This window comes from Synchiropus splendidus, chromosome 14 (genome assembly GCF_027744825.2).
Source record: "Synchiropus splendidus isolate RoL2022-P1 chromosome 14, RoL_Sspl_1.0, whole genome shotgun sequence".
Lineage (NCBI taxonomy): Eukaryota > Metazoa > Chordata > Actinopteri > Syngnathiformes > Callionymidae > Synchiropus > Synchiropus splendidus.
In genome coordinates this window covers 10,863,750-10,876,227 of record NC_071347.1, presented here as the reverse complement: position 1 = coordinate 10,876,227, position 12,478 = coordinate 10,863,750, and the positions used below count along the sequence as shown (strand labels likewise).

The 12,478-nt window shown below is 41.8% G+C and overlaps 1 protein-coding gene across 1 annotated transcript in view; it reads right to left on the bottom strand.

Annotated features, from left to right (window-relative positions):
- The window catches only part of LOC128770415 (neural-cadherin-like), a 168,935-nt gene that overhangs the window by 101,965 nt on the left and 54,492 nt on the right, over positions 1-12,478 (bottom strand). The window contains exons 3-6 of the mRNA XM_053884836.1: positions 10,986-11,211; positions 9,019-9,223; positions 5,635-5,746; positions 1,801-2,050 (exon numbers count right to left, since the gene is read on the bottom strand). Coding sequence (XP_053740811.1) covers positions 1,801-2,050; positions 5,635-5,746; positions 9,019-9,223; positions 10,986-11,211 — 793 coding nt within the window. The remainder of the gene's footprint in view (positions 1-1,800; positions 2,051-5,634; positions 5,747-9,018; positions 9,224-10,985; positions 11,212-12,478) is intronic.

Below are 12,478 nucleotides of genomic sequence, written 5' to 3'. Positions count from 1 at the left end.
GGCATTAAATATTTGATTTGAGGTGAAGGAGGCTGACTTGCTGTGGCAAGAGCAAGAGGAAGGTGATTTCAGGGGCTCTTGTGTGTGTCGCCGCTGAACAGCAACACACCGTGGATTGGTTTACCTGCTTTGCAATCCTGGGTTATTGATAACCAGGGAATTAAAGAAAAACAAACCGCTTTATCCACTGGTGTCTCTTAAACCACAGGCTAACCTTCTTCTCCTCCTGCTGCTTCAACAGTGCTGCAGTGCTGTGAAACCCAGCAACATAAGTATCAGGAGAAATAAGACGGTGGTTGAGTCTCATCTATTTACAGCACACTTCATTCATTTCAAACAAAAATGTGCACTTCCAACAAGTGCGTCTCAATTCAGGCTCTAATACGCAGTTTAGTTTTGTAAAAGCGAATTTATGTATTTGACCTGATTTAACAAATTAGAGGGAAAATCCTGAGAAGGAAATGGTGTGTTTTTAGCGTGTTTCAAATGAAGGTAAACAGTGTGTACATGTACAGTAGTTGCATAAATGTTTCAGTTGTGAGATGGAGGCATTGCATCAGTAAAAACACATAGAGCTACTTTCATCCTCACATGAATATTCATGTCATGGATGATAAAACATACTTAAACATATTGGCTACCCTTCATTTTGCCATTTTGCAGCTGCTGGTGGAACATCTGGCGCCAAATCTACAGCCATGTACCGGCTAGATGAATCGGAGCCTTTAATTCTATCCTCTCAATCTCTTGTTGTGCTCGTGCCTCTTTAAACTTTAGCATTTAAGTAGTTGTATCTCCAACATTCTGAATGTTTTAGCCTCCTGCGGAATGCTCTAGACCAGTGTTCAATTGGGGTGCCGCGGGAAATCATCCAGTTCCACCTAATTTGTCCGGGGATAGAGGTGAGGTGTGCGATATGATGACATTACCTCATAAACGTGTTGCAGATCTACCAATGTCTGGAGAGTACATGTATTCAGTCATATTCTTTCTAGACACTATAGATCTATGCTGATGCCTAGATTTGTCCATCAGTCGCTGCAGTACGTCTCTGCCCGCGCACACACAAGTGCAGAAACCGCTCAAGTGCCCACCTTCAAGTCGTTTTTAAACCCGATTTGTGTTTGATGGAGTGTGATGGAGTGTTCCCTGTTGGACCCGCAACGCAAAAAACTGTTGGAGAAATGGCTAATAGAGCTAATGGCTAACCTCACTTCAAAACTTTATTGACACTCGTAAACTAAGTTTTAAAAGTTGGCTACAAACTAAAAGCAGAACCAGAATAGCAATAGGAGAATAAAATGATTCAAAAGCGACTGGGATAAATCGAAACTGTCATTTAAAATGAATAAATAAATCCTGATATATTTTGCCATATTGCCCACCCCTTTTTGGAGATATTTTCAAACAAAGTATTGTTTCTGTAAACAGCATGCCAAAATAGCTGAGTGGCAGTAGCTACAATTATTCACAAATTGAAAGGGATTTTCAAATTTTTGCCGATGCACAATTGTGGTTTGGCCCGAGGTTTCTTTGATGGTGTGCCTCAGAATGTTTATCAGTAAAAAAGGTTGGTAAATACTGCTGTAGACTGTACTTAGAATAAGGCACTCAGGAGCTTCCCCAAATCCCTAATAGTTTGGATTTTGAAAAAAAAAATAAAAGAAAATAAATTGCTTTTAATGTGACAGATATTGGTTCAAGCAAAGTGAATGACATAAAAATAGAGAAAACTATGCCATGTTCTGACACAATGACAAGACAATGGCTTGAGTGAAATAAGCGTAGCAAGAAGCTTACACTGGCTGGGAGAACTCAGGGGCCTCATCGTTGACGTTGGCCATCCTCACACGGACTGTCGCGGTGCCAGAGTGAGGCTCCTCTCCACTGTCCACCGCCATCACCACAAACTCATAGAGATGATTCGGCCTCTCGTAGTCCAGCCGAGCCGCCGGGAAGACCGTTCCATGCGGGGAGATGCTGAAGTCCGGGCTGAGCGTGTAGTAGGTCAGCTCGGCGTTTAACCCCGAGTCACAGTCCGTAGCCAGGACTGTGAGGAGAGAACATCCATTAGCACTTTGCCAATCCGGGCTGAAGAGTTGGCGCTCGCTGATGAATATGTTAACATCTGCGTTCATCATTATCTCTTTATGGCCCAGCTAAACATGTCATACATCACATTCCATGACAGCGACAATTACGAAGACGCACAGAGCCGCTCCCTCTCCAAGTCCAAGTACAATCATTTGCAAAAATGAGCCGAAAGCCAGCGTAAACAAACAATGAACCCCATGCCATTATTCTGCTGTAATTAGACTCAAACTCTTCGCATTTGTCGAATGTGTGATGAGATATTTATCCACTAATATTGGCACACCATCTCACAGAGCTCATTTGAGTTTCCCGGATTTCACTTAAGCCCTGTGTTTCATGTACAACCCCCCGGGCGCCCCAGACTTTCATATTGCATATTCGTTTGATGTATTTATTTCCTCTGTGTTGAGCGCCAACAGCCAGACTGATTCTTTCCTCAGATGAGTCTTGGAGGAGAGTTTGACGTGCATCCATGTAAAAGCTGCTCCATATGTCTGACTCATGAAATTAGTGTTACGTTATTCAACCAAACGTGTCGGTGTTTAAAACTACTGGAAGGTTTCCTGACCTCACTTCCTTTGATGCACTTGAAGTTGCTTCAAAAAGTTCAAGTCGTGCTTGTTAGAGGGTTGAAAGGTCCACAAACCAAGAGCAGCAGTGGAGGACGGTGAAAGCTTGCGTCAACGTGATGCACGAGTTCCTGGTCCACTGATCACACTGACGCACAAGACACGTCGCACAATATTTTGGTGTTTAAATATATATATATATATATATATATATACACACTCATACATTCTATGAGTGTATCTTGCGTTCACAAAAACCTTATTTGTGCACTTCCCTTTGGATGCATGGAATCTCAGTGAAGCACGTTGGGAGAGTGCTAAAGATGATTCTCTCTCCAGAGAAGAACAAAATAAAAAGTGGAAATTAACCAGGCAAACGTAACCAAAACAAGTCAGTGGTGTGAAAGACCGATGAGCAGGCCATTCGGTTCAGCATGCTGCATTCACGCTGCATGACATTGAAAGCCTTTGTAATAAAAGTCAAGAATTCTCAAAAGGGATTGTTTGAAAGAGAGAAAATATGTTCTGTATGAAAATGATCTCCTTGTATACTGCACATTGCAGTTCAAGTTCAAAAATGATTGAAGGTCTTTTGTCTGAATTGCAGAGATTTTTGCTTTGTATTTGAATATACATGAAAGAAGAAGGAATAATAATGAAAACTTAAACTAGCTGCTTTGATGCATATGATAAAGGCGCGCACACGCACATCTTTATGAGTATAATAGTGAGTGCAAATTTTTAAAACAGTTTTTTGTTACATCATGTTGACGCAAGCTTTCACCGTCCTCCACTGCTGCTCTTGGTTTGTGGACCTTACAACCCTCTAACAAGCACGACTTGAACTTTTTGAAGCAACTTCAAGTGCATCAAAGGAAGTGAGGTCAGGAAACCTTCCAGTAGTTTTGGACACGCTTGGTTGTATAACACTAATTTCATGAGTAGCAGATTTTACAAGGATGCACGTCAAACTCTTCTCCGAAACACTCATCTGAGGAGAGAATCAGTCTCAACGCAGAGGAAATAAATACATCAAACGAATGCACTCATTGCACACACTCACACACAAGCACACACACACATATATATATACTGTATATATGGATAATTATATAAATAAATAAAATATATATATATATAATTATCCATGGATTCAACATAATGATTTATGTATGGTCTGTTATATGAATTATTCAAATAAGACTGCAGTGGCTCCTTCTTGTTTCATGTGTCTTTGAAAGGATGCGAAGAAGGACTGATTTTTAGACAATGTTTTATGTTTGAACTTGTTTTCCCAAACATAAAAGACATTGTGTTGATAATAAATATATGTTTGTTGTTGTAAGACATGTCATAATTACGACGCCTATGAACGCACTGTTGTGCATTTCAGTCTTGCTGAGAAGCAAACAGATTTATTTGAATATAAATCAGAGTGTTTTATCTGTGGACAAATTCCTAACCTAAGGTATGCTGAGTCTAACAACACGCTGACTGCAGCGTCAACCACACCTATGCATGGAGTGAATCTGGAAGGGGGGGTGGGGGAATAAAATGAATGAATCAAAACCAATCAGTTCTGGATCACGACATGGATTACCACCAGATTAAATTATTTACTCCCACCTCGGGTTTGACCTCATTTCACTGAGTGAAGAACAGACATTTTATTTGACTTTTTCTGGTGTCATGACATCCATGAATTAGAGATGCTTTTAACTCTTTAGGTTTATCGAGCACTGTAGCGTCGCAGTATGGAACAGCATAGTATAGTGCAGTATAGTGGAGGCTAGCGCTGTGTGTTGGAAGGTATCTTGCAATACGTTACCTATCCCGATACAGGAGTGGTGATACAGCAATATTTTGTCTTAAGGTGGGGAAATCAGATCTTGCAGTACAATATTATGTCCATAAAAAGGAGTTTAGTAGTGTTATGACGTCAGTCCAGTTAGACTTTCAGTTAAACTTCGCAGTCCAACTCAGGAATGAATCGGGATTTAGTCAACAAAATAGCTCAGTATGTCCAAAAAGAAAAAGCTGGTATTAAACACATGTCACAAATGTAGCAGGAAGTATCTATGCATTAAATATTGATATAGACAACTCAAGTATTGCAATATTTTCATCAAAAATATCAATACAATATCAAGTCCGATATCGTATCGATATTTTCTTAGAACCGTAGCAGAAGCAGTGTACGGTGAGTGGAGACGACTCACAGGGGTGATCTGTGACCGAAGAGTATCAGCTAGTCTGGACACTATGGAGGACATGAGACTGGCAAAAGGTAGGAAGGGAAGTTTGTTGAAGTGGAGCAAAGTTTGGAAACAAAGTTAAAGAGGCCAGTTGCGGAGAGGACAGACAGGGGACACCTTATGTTATTTTTTATGCTCATCTTCAGATCATACTTTAGTGTTTTCATAGCTGTACCTGAAATGTCTTTACTTATAAAATGCTGCCATTCTTCCTTCAGAAAGTATTTGTCAAAGTTTCCTGCCACAGTGACGTGACACACTTTTCCTCCACGCTTTGCGTCCCATACTTTTCTCTGTCAAGGTTTAAAATGCAAGCAGATTTATGTTGTTTACTTTTCCGGCGCCGGCTAGCCCGTTGAGAGGCCCGGTACAATAATGTAAACTGTCTGACTTTATAAAGTTTGTGCTGGTGGAAAGTTTGGACCATTGATTACAACTTGAGGCAATAGTTCAACATTTTCCCTAAACAAAATTGTATCCCAGAACAAACTCAATCTGGAGGTCAGTCATTCATTTCTCTTGGCAGACTGTCGTACGGGAAGCTGAGACTGAACATATAAATGGCAAGTTATAATTCAAAAACTGGAAAAGAAAAGAGCCATTAAGTCTCTATATGTCGATATAATAACTCATGTCCTTCATGTCAGCTCTGGCCTCCTCCCAAACACATCTGTTCTCATCACTGCTCTTTTGTGAGAGCAGGTCAGGACTCTTACCCTGGAGCAGAGATGTTGCCGTGGTTACGGTCTCTGGGACTCCATCCACGCTGTAGATGGATTGAAGGAACTCCGGGACACAATCATTCTCATCTGTTATCAACACCTGAACCTGGTTAGCAGGTGGAGACAAGGAGAGAGAAGACAGGGACAATATCAGTGCATGATTGTGCCAAATAAGTGTACTTACATTGCCCAACATTGTTTATTTGGGGCCTCACTTCATCTGAGAAGAGACTAAACAGCCACTGTAGTGGTCAGAAAACACTTTGACAGTTGAATATTGGTGCAACTACAATGGATCAGCCCCACATATCAAATGTACTGCCCAGTGGACTCAGCTGTACTGATGAAGTTTTTCCCACTGTGTTTTATGTTGTATACTGGACAGACACAAAGTCGGGGAGGCGGGAATTGGATGGTTCAGACCAATAGAGAAGAGAAACAAAGGATATGCTGGATAAAGTGAGAAGCTCAATGTCTGAACTGGAGGTACCCGCTAAAAGAAGAGGAGGTTCAAACTAATGTGGTACAGTGAATGAGGAGACGTACAGTAGATGAGAGGTATGACTCCTGTTTGAGGCCAATTCAGCTGCAGTTGTTTTCTACTCTTCTTGACATGATCACAATGCTTCTTTGACTTCCAGCTAGGGTGAAGTGGGCCGATAAGAATGCCATTATGAGCCCACATGTTATGATCCGTTTTTCTCTCATTGCCTGTTTGTTCCGTGTTTCCGTTTCCTTGTTTTTCCCCAGTTTTCCGAGCGACACGGCTGGGATTCAATTGCTAATCGAGCTCTCATGGATTGCAACACCTCGGTGCCATCTCATGTCGCCAGATGGTTGCTTCGCATCGTCACGGTAAACTCCTTCGACTCTAGTTTCTCTCGTGCTCCTGTTATCTAAATTCTGTGAGTGCTTGGCGCTTTTCTCAGTCGCCTCCTGAGTTACTCTTGTTCCTCCATTTTCTGTTCATTGCTTCTTACTGCTCGTTCGCGTGTGAAATTCAGCCACTGGGTTCGATCTCCTTGACAAGCCATGACACCACACCCATATGATATAGATATTGTAAACTAATATACTAGTAAACAAATAATTTGCTTACAAACAATTTGCTTGTTTATAATAGAGTGAACTTTGGTGATCTTGTCAGGGTAAATTACTATATCTAATATAAAGCAGAACCAGATTTAATATTTTTATTCATCTCATTAATGATCGCCGTGAGAGGAGATCCAAAATCTTCTTCACAAAATCATTTTTTCCTTTGGTCGAGACGTTGGTCCTGCAAACAGCCATATAAAGTTCTGTGCAGAAGATCATGTCCAGAAACTTTAATCTTAATTGGATTTGGATTGCCAACTCGGCAGTTAGACATGTCCTTTATCTTTCGCACTATGATTCGTTTGAGAGAAGAAAAAAAACACACACACACACACACACTCAGTAAGTGTTCCTCACTGTGTGTTTTCGACAAAGGCCCAGAGATGCCCTCCGCCCTGTGAGCTCCATGTCACCACGATGTGTAAAGTGTGAAGTGACAGCTGAGTAATAGTCCTGGAATAGCTGCGATAGGTTTTCCCCGTCCACAAATCTCAGCATGAAGCTGAGCATCGAGCAGTTTCTCCTGACGAAGTAAAATGACTCACATAATAATTGGGTAATAAAATCTTTATTAATAATTCAAGTGACACAGAATTCATTAATAGTTCATCTAAAGATAACCAGGTTGTGAATGGAGTTTGCTGAAACTTATTTCAGTCAGTTCATCTCCCGCACTCATGCTGAAGTAAAAGCACACTCTAAGATGAGGAAGCTTGAGAGTAGAAGAAAGAAAAGTAATAACAATGTTCATAATGGCATCTAAGAGACAAGTGACAGGGATGAGCTGTGACTAAAGAGCTGCAGCAAGGGGATGGGGCTTTATAGGACCGTCGAGAGAGCTGCCGTGACGTATGGTTTGAGAGTGACTAAAAGACAGGCCAGAGTGGAATTAGAAGTGGCAGAGATGAAGACACGGAGGTATTCATGGGGAGTTATTAGAAAGGACAAGATGAGAAATGAGAATAGTATATTCTGCTGCCTGGGCACTCTGGAAGTCTGGGCATGAGTGACACTGACCCGTGCTTATATGATACTCACGCACACTTTGTTTTTCCTTTGTGTTCTTCATTTACCGCCCTTTACCCAGCCCATCCTGACTGGTCATAATAGTTGGTAGTCTTATCACCACCATCTCAAATATCCCCTGTGAAACATGGCCACTGTCTCTCCTCTCCATCTCTTCAAACCATCTGGCTAATTTTGTCTCCAAACTTTTCTTCATGAGCTGTTCCTCTGATACAACAGTTTTTAATCTCGTCCTTCCTCGTCGCTCCCATTAAAAACCTGAGCTACTCAGCATCATGGTCGGTCTCAGTTTCACTTTCACTACAGCCGCTACGGTACCCATCTGTTACCGATCACCCCGCCCTCCCCTCGCTCCGCCGTGACCGCACTTTCCTCTTCACCTCCCTTGACTTCTGTCCACGACGCTCAATCACTGATCCAAAACCTTTAAAGTCATCTGTTTTCACAACTTTGACTCCCTGTATCTGCACTGGTCTCCAACTCATAGTCAAGACCACCTGTACCGAGTTTGGTTGAGCTCAAAGACATTGATGTCTGAGACCAGTCTTGAGACGACTTGTGTTGCGTTTTGTCAAGTTTTACTTCTCATTATGTTTACTCTCCCAGTGACTTAAAAGTTGGACACTGTCCAAGCCGTTTTGGAGAAAGTTGCTTTGCAATTGACTCTGCATATTGGGTGCGATAAGAGGCGAATGCAATTTTTCAAAACAAAGAAAGACTTATTTGGCCTAAAGCAAAGAGTCCAGCACATCCAAGGCGGAGTCCAGACTGAGACCACATGAAGTGGAATCCGAGACTGAGACCTTGAAAATGCTATCTTGATCTCGAGAAATACTACGCTACAATTCACTATACCGCCTGCAAACAGAAGTGGGCTGGGAGTTGAGAGTTGATCCCTGAAATAATCCCACTCCAGCTCAACCCTCACACACTTCTCAGATCAGGTCCCAAGGCCACCGATGAGACGCGCACTTCAAAGACATGTCGGTTAGCCAACTCCAGCCAAACTAGTCTACTGTACATGAAAGCATTCAGGTGAAAAGTGTTTGACCTTCGGGACTCCATGAAGAATCGATGGGAAAACATGATACAGAAAATCACTCCGACTTTCTGCTCAGTTATCCACCTAACACAGCAAAATAACTTGTACGGGTGACACTTGCAATAGCCGGATACAGGTGAGGTAGAAACCAGGTCATGAACTTTAATAAGAAGCGCATTTGCTGAATAAGTCGATTTCTAATGAGAGCAAACCTCAGTGGCGGTGCTCAGGCTGTTTGGCTCCTCGCTGGCTCGCACCATCAGAAGGTAGCGCCGCTGGTCACTCTCATAATCCAGAGTGCGGGTCAGACTGATCTCTCCAGTCTCCTGCTGGATGCTGAAAAGGCTGCTGGGATTGATCAGGAGGCTGAAGATAATTGGCTTCTTTTGAAAAGAAATGGCAGAAATCACCAGGAAGCTGTGCAACAAAGAGACAAAAAAGGAAAAATATCTTTAATATTTGACTTGTTCAGCCGACATGTGTGATGAAAATCGAAACATTCGCCTTCGACGTGGGCTTTAATGAAAATCTATTGCTGCATGGCCCATTGGCTACATGTTATAAACACGTTCCATCAGTACTTGTCAGTTGTACATAATAGTGTGATTCGATTATGAGGATCGCGATGTTTGCTTTCATAGTTAAGTGACTGTACATTTGCCCTAATGGTGTCTGATGATAATAAGTCGATTTTGCAGAGCCTGCTGCTGTGACAAGAGGAATACGCATTAACCCTTAACAGGTTGTCTGTGTAGCACAGTAAAGTACTTTGATGTCGATATTTTCTGACATACTTCAATGAATCAAAAAGAAAGCGCTTGAGAAGGTAATGTTTCCAGGTATTTCTGATTATGATAAGAACATAAAAGACACATATCTATTCTCTGATGTTGTGGCTCTGACTTTTAAGTGAGAGAATCACCACAAAATCTGAACCAAAGAATCTCAACAGTGACAGAGAGGACCCTGCTTCTTGTAAAGATGTATGGGCCATTGTTGACAGTCGGACATGACTCAGTAACCTGGAGGCACAAAATTAGATATTTCATTCGCCCCACATTAGCCAACTATCACATATGGTCACATACAAAACAACACATTCTCGCTCCCCAGGCGTTAAATAGCAAGTGTTTTCAAGTGACCTCTACCTATTGTGTAAATAAGTTGCGTAACATTTTGTATATTCCAGTGCTTTGTGTTACTTGACTGAGCAAAACTGACCACATGTAACTTGACCTGTCCAGGACCAACAACACTTGCATGGTAGCCTGAGGCTCCAACGTGAGATGATGTGCCCAGACAGCTGACATGCATTTTAGTTTGTACTGTGGAATTCTGTTCATAACTCTTCAGCCACCAACACAGTGGCTCACCTAAGCCATGGAGCGTTCCCTTGCATCAAAGGCAGGACGGAATCGAGTTGATTGAGTTGATGCTGTGGCCCTAGAGTTTCAGCAATTAGCTAGCCATGTCGGCCCAGAGGGCTTTTGAGATTTGGAACACAAAGAAAAAAGGACTTGCTCTAGTTTGTTTGACCACGAAGGGACACGATGAAGGGAAAACATTGTTCTTTCAAGTCAGTTACTAAGTCTCGCAATATCCACCAAGAGGCATCCAAATGGTGTCTCTATCAATAACCTGAACTGGGTTTCACGTTTGGAAATGAAAGTCCTGGAAATACTGCACCTCGATTTAAGTCCACTTTATGCCTACTAGGGAGTGTATTTGTGCAAAATGCGTTCTTTATAATCAGCATTTATTGATATGTCATGTCTGCCGTGGGAGTGCTGAGTCAGGCAGGGGATTGAGGTCCTAATTGGTTTGCATAAAAATACACCTATAAATACCGTCTATTTCCATTGAGAAAAAATTGGAACCAGAACAAAAGTGTCGTGTGAGCGGATGAGTGTTCTTTCAGTATTTGGTGGCACGTGGGGCTTGAAAAATGCAGATATCAGGTAAACCGATAATCCCTTTGCACGGCAATTGCATTTTTAATACCGCCTTTCATCACATTGTGTTTTTTTTATTCAGTTAAACCAAATGAGAGAATAATAAAGAATCTGGCACATGCCGTTCTCACCATGGAAACAGATTACATTTGAAGACTTGGGATGTCCTTATACACTGCCTCCGTCATACCAATTCAATTCTCACACACCCCGCTTGAATGACTTACGTCTGGCCTTCAGGCGTGTTCTCTGGTATGGAGATGGCGTAGCTGCTGTTGGTGAACTGCGGGGGTCGGGGTCCGGCCACCACCGAGAGCATGGCGGGAACGCTGCGGCTGCCCAGGCCGTCCAGAGCCACCACACTTAACAAATACTCTCTGTCCTTTTGAAGTACAAGACCAGTGGTCGTCACCTGACCGGTCTTCCTGTCCACGGTAAAACAGCCATCACCACCTGAGGAGACAAACAAACAGTGACACCTTTCACATGAATGTCAGAGTCATCATTATGAAGTTAGTGACTGGAATTGGATACATTTGAATATTAAATATTTTTTGTCCCTCCACAGAAATGTTTGTCAGTGCTTTTTGTCCAGACTGTGGAAAATAATACGATGACATTCGGCATATAAGTCAATTATACATTACTATTCAAGCAGTGAGTCACACAAGGTTTAAGTCATTTCTGTCAAACTCAAGGCCAGGGGATCAAATCCGGACAGTCAAGTGATTTTGTGTGGCCCTCAAGAGATGTAAGGACATGTATTTGTTTAAAAAAAGACATTCAAATTCAATAGTGCACTTAAAAACTAGATCCCCTCCGACCAAAATGCCTCTCCTGCTCGCAGCCAGTCGGCGGTGAACCCTTGAGACAGATCGACCAATGAACTGAGTTCAACTGGTCAACGAAATGGTTTTTTAATTAAGAATAAATAAATAAATAGCACATTTGAAAATTGTTTCTGGTGGATCACAATGTTCAAAATCTGACTGGTGTCTATAGACACGGCACCATATCAGTAAGAGTAGCATCACAGCCAAGTGCCAGATTAATGTTGGAAAAATAGACCTCTTGCCCTACACCTTGTTCAACTCATTCTAATAACGGTCTAACAAAGTAATGATTGTTTCATATTTTAAAAGTAGTAGCGTCATGATCAGGTAAAGGGCCGCAGTGAAGGATTCCATTATTCAAACTCTACCCGAGAGTTATGTCAAGGGTCAGTTGCCTCTCACTACTCTATCAAGGTTACGAGGGGCCATCAAACCTCTGCTGAATTAAACTAATTCTAAGCAGCTTTATTCAAATGGATCCTTAATTTCTATTTTATATTCAGCAGCATGGTTAAAAAGAGTACCGTAATGCCATGGCTCGGTCTTAGGTTCAGCCCTCCCCTGCAAACAAATCACAGACGACACGGTTTCATTTTAAAACTTGTTTCTATTGAATATACAGCTGTATAGAAAGTTTCTGGTAAACGCTCCGCGGAAACTTTCTGCTGATTCAGCTGATGTTTTATTAATGTAGCAATGAATGTAAAGTGATATATTACATTTGCCTCTGAAGAAGAAGATGTAGGTTTTATGAGGTCATATGCAAAAGGTAATACGCAGTGACAGACTAATTATCAGCCGGCCAAGACAGAAAGGATTGTATTATGCCAATAAAAGGATTTGACCACCAACAATGAAGCCTTTATTAAAGCCTTTCATCTTTCAGC